Here is a 4,297-nt window from a genome sequence, read left to right on the forward strand (position 1 = left end):
GAGGACACAACAAAGGGTCGGGGGATCAGGGAGAGGACGGACACAACGTGACCCGGAAGGAGTCAGAAGGAGACTCTCCAGAAATGGACACCTCCAAAAGAGGAAACGGTAAAGGAAAAGGGCGTGGCCTCGAGAGGGAGGGGGCCACCATTGGAGTCCGTGTCAGGAAGGCAGTGTCTGTGGTTGGACAATCGAAAGCAGGCAGGGGGAGAATCAACAAGGGGCGGGAACTCCGGAGGAGAAGGAACAACCATCGAAACTCTGAAGTGAGAGCGAATCGGAAACTTGAGCTGGCTCCTCCCTCTCCACTGATCTCCGCCCCCCTTGTCCTGTCCCCCCTGGCCCTCTCCGACCTGCAGGTGGGGGGCAGATGTAAGTGTAACGGACATGCCTCTCGGTGTCGTCGTGACGATGCAGGCCGGGCGGTGTGTGTGTGTGAGCACCACACGGCAGGGGCGGACTGCGATGTTTGTGAGGACTTCTACTACGACAGGCCCTGGCAACGAGCCACACCCAGTCAGCCACAACCGTGCGTCCGTGAGTCACACACCCCATTACTGCCTGTCTGTGTGTGTATGTATGTGTGTGCATATTGGATTATGGATGTATATTTTACTGCCTTTACTGAAATTCCCTCCCTCCCTCCCTCCCTCCCTCCCTCCCAGTGTGTGAGTGTAACAGCCACTCCTCTAAGTGTCGGTTCAGCATGGAGGTGTTCCAGCAGTCGGGCCGGCACAGCGGGGGAGTGTGTCTGAAGTGTCGGCATCACACAGCGGGGCGCCACTGCCAGTACTGCCAGAACGGATACACCCGAGACCACAGCAAGCCCCCCACCCATCGCAAGGCCTGCCAACGTCAGTCAGAGAGAGGAAGAGAAAGCTTGTGTGCGCGCATGCGTGTGTGCGTGCGTCTGCATGCGTACACATTAAAGCGGTTGTGTCTGTATTAAATCGCACCGACCAGCTGTGTATCTTATCCATGCAGAGATCAGTGTGTCCAAATGTGTGTGCATCTGCATCTGTTAGGATATCTGTTTCTCTTTGTGTATCTGCTAGTCTATAAGGTATGCCTACATGTGTCTGTGTTCCAGTCTCCTCCACAGTGTTTATGAGGTAGTTACATTGTGACAGAGGACAGTTATTTATGTTAGTGGTACAAACATACCCTGTTACCACTGGCTGGAATCCACCCCGACATTTGACCTTTGACTGGTCACATGTTCTAAGTGACTGTGACACTCTGGCATGCTCATTGGGCGGTTGACCGAAGTCCTAATATAACCACTGTTAATGGAGGTCATGCACATGACACATGCAGGTGTGTGTGTGTGATTGACTGTGTGTGTCGTGCAAGTGCAAGGGGGTTGCAGTTATAGCAATATTGGACAAATGTAACTAGATAGATTACATTTAGATATTTTAGCCTTGGTGCCAGTCTCGTTCAGCTCTTTTATTTTATATATATTTTTTAGTTGTTTTAGTATAAATAGATTTTTAGATTTTTTTTGTTTGTAAATATATATAGTCTCTTTCAGCTCTTGCCAACTCCTTATGGAATTGTCATGTTATGTTTGACTTGAGTAACAAGGAGTTGGCAAGAGAGCAGAAACAGACTAGCAACCAGGCCATAAATACACTTAAAATGTGTCTCTATACTCCAGCATTTTGGATTTGAGATCAAATGTTTTATATTGGCGACATTACAGAATGTCACATTTTATTTGAGGTTATTTTCATAGATATCAGTTTTACCGTTTAGAAATGAAATAACTTTATGTATCTGGTCCCCCCCATTTGAAGATGTAAAATGTATTTGGACACATTTCACTTATAGTGTATCAAACGTGTAATATTTAGTCCCATATTCCTTGCACACAATGACCACATCAAGCTTGTTTTGGTTGTGTTTCAGATTGTCTTTTGCCCAATAGGAAATGAATAATGAATAATGTATTGTGTCCTTTTGGAGTCCCTTTTATTATAAGTAAGAATAGAAAATGCTTCTGAACTCGTCTACATTAATGTAGGTAGCATCCACAGATAATCATGAATAATCATTACAGATAACCATGAATGAATTGTGAATGATAAAACATTTGAAAGTTACAGAGGGGAAAAGATCATACCCCACCCAAAAAATGCTAATCTCTGCTGTTATTGGTAATGGTGAGAGGTTAGCATGTTTTGTTGTAGCCTCTTTAACTTTCTCACTCATCATTATTCATGATTCATTCACGATTTTTCTTAACCATGGCATTATCATGTTCCGAAAAAAACTGTATCTTATTCACCATTCAGGTACTATTGGGCAAAACATAACCCAAAACACAACCAAAACTGCAAATGCATCCAACGAGTGTGTAGAGTCACAAGCTTGATGTAGTCATTGCGCGCTAGGAATATGGGACCAATTATTAAACTTTTGACTACTTAAATACACTATAAATGAATTTTGTCCAAATACTTATGACATCTTCAAATTGTGGGACTAGAAACATAAAGTGCTTTCATTTCTAAACAGTAAAACATATGTACAGGTGGAAGCTATGATCCCTTATTGATGTCACTTGTTAAATCCACTTCAATCAGTGTAGATGAAGGGGAGGAGACAGGTTAAAGAAGGATTTTTAAGCCTTGAGACAATTGAGACATGGATTGTGTATGTGTACCATTCAGAGGGTGAATGGGCAAGAAAAAACATTTAAGTGCCTTTGAATGGGGTATGGTAGTAGGTGCCAGGCGAACCGGTTTGTGTCAAGAACTGAAACGCTGCTGTGTTATTCACGCTCAACAGTTTCCCGTGTGTATCAAGAATGGTCCACCACCCAAAGGACATCCAGCCAACTTGACACAACTGTGGGAAGCATTGGAGTCAACATTTTGAGACTGTTCTGATGGCAAAAAGGAGGGGGGTGCAACTCAATATTAGGAAGATGTTCTTAATGTTTTATACACTCAGTGTATTTGTAGGCCATAGATTTGTAACTTATGGAAGTTACATTAGTGCTATTTATGTGTCATAATATTATGTGATTTAATCATCAATGATAGATTAATGAATAATGTTTATTTGATCAATGTTCTGGTCAAGTCAATATTTTTCCGAGCCTTGTGATTTATACCTTAGTGACCTGCCTTTAGAGCTAATTACTTAAATGTGTTTGAAGTAGCTGTAAGGGCTTGTTTAAACTATTTTACTGGAGGAAAAACAGACCTACTAGAGAATGGCTTCCTCTTTCTATCTGTGCCCTTTGGACAACCCCAACTCTGCCTTCCACCCTCCTTCCTTCTAAACTGCTTAGTCATTTATCATTTTACATCTATTTCCATATTTGCTTTGTCCATTTATCATTCTTATCATTCCCATCTACCATTCCTTTTTCTGTCCTCTTCAGTCTGTTTTCCCTTCATCTTTCCCTCTCTCTGTGTTTGTAATCTCTCTCTCCCTCTCTCCTGTTCTTCTCTCTCTTTCCCTCTTTTAAATTAAAATAAGCTTTATTAGGAGCAATCCAATGTTATTAATACAAAACTCTTTACTATGTGACATTAACCTTCTCTCTCTCCTCCCATCCCTCCATCTTCTCCCACTCTCTCAGCGTGTCAGTGTCACCCTATGGGTGCTGTGGGTCTCTGGTGTAACCAGACATCGGGACAGTGTCTGTGTCGGGATGGCGTGACGGGACTGAGGTGCAACCGCTGCGCCCCCGGTTACAAACAGGGGCACTCCCCACTCCGCCCCTGCATCCGTAAGTCTACTGTACCTAACTACTCTGTCTGGAAACTGTCCTCCATGTTCGAGCCAAACTTCTAATGACAATAACATTCTCATGGGGATTTTTGAAAGAATGTGATTGTCCTGGAGCTTTGGATCCAAAATGGTACTCATGTTACTGCATGGTTCTCGGTTTATGTTGACTGGCCAATGAAGCCCAACTACAGAGTCATACTCCTGTGCAGGGGCAAAGGAGAGACTCTGACATTGGAGGGGGCTATGGCGGTCACAAAATTTAGTCAGCCGGTGATTGTCAAGCAAATAACTGTCGGTCTCACAGTAATTGACCGTTAATGAACATAAACACATTTAGCATCTCCTGGCTTCCACACATAGCCTACAAGCCACTGATGCAGACCTTTGGAACATCTACATTTAAAAAACTCTAATAAATCCATGTAATATATTTATTTTAGACAGGTCTAAAGAAACATGATATGAAGAAAATGTAGTCTACTTCAGAAGTACAGAATAGCATACTCTGAGTTGTCCTTATGTTGGGTCCTGATCTGGGCTACACTAGTTC

General features: G+C 43.1%; 1 protein-coding gene across 1 annotated transcript; it reads left to right on the forward strand.

Annotated features, from left to right (window-relative positions):
* Nucleotides 1–5: 5 nt before the first annotated feature.
* LOC311116529 (netrin-1-like) lies at nucleotides 6–3,745 on the forward strand (the record flags this gene model as incomplete). The annotated part of the gene is made up of 3 exons (XM_084191613.1): nucleotides 6–537; nucleotides 666–854; nucleotides 3,596–3,745. Coding segments are annotated over 3 exons (871 nt in total), but the record flags the coding sequence as incomplete, so codon positions are not given.
* Between the last annotated feature and the right edge of the window lie 552 nt (nucleotides 3,746–4,297).

Source organism: Coregonus lavaretus, assembly GCF_964263955.1.
Source record: "Coregonus lavaretus genome assembly, contig: HAP1_SCAFFOLD_9558, whole genome shotgun sequence".
Lineage (NCBI taxonomy): Eukaryota > Metazoa > Chordata > Actinopteri > Salmoniformes > Salmonidae > Coregonus > Coregonus lavaretus.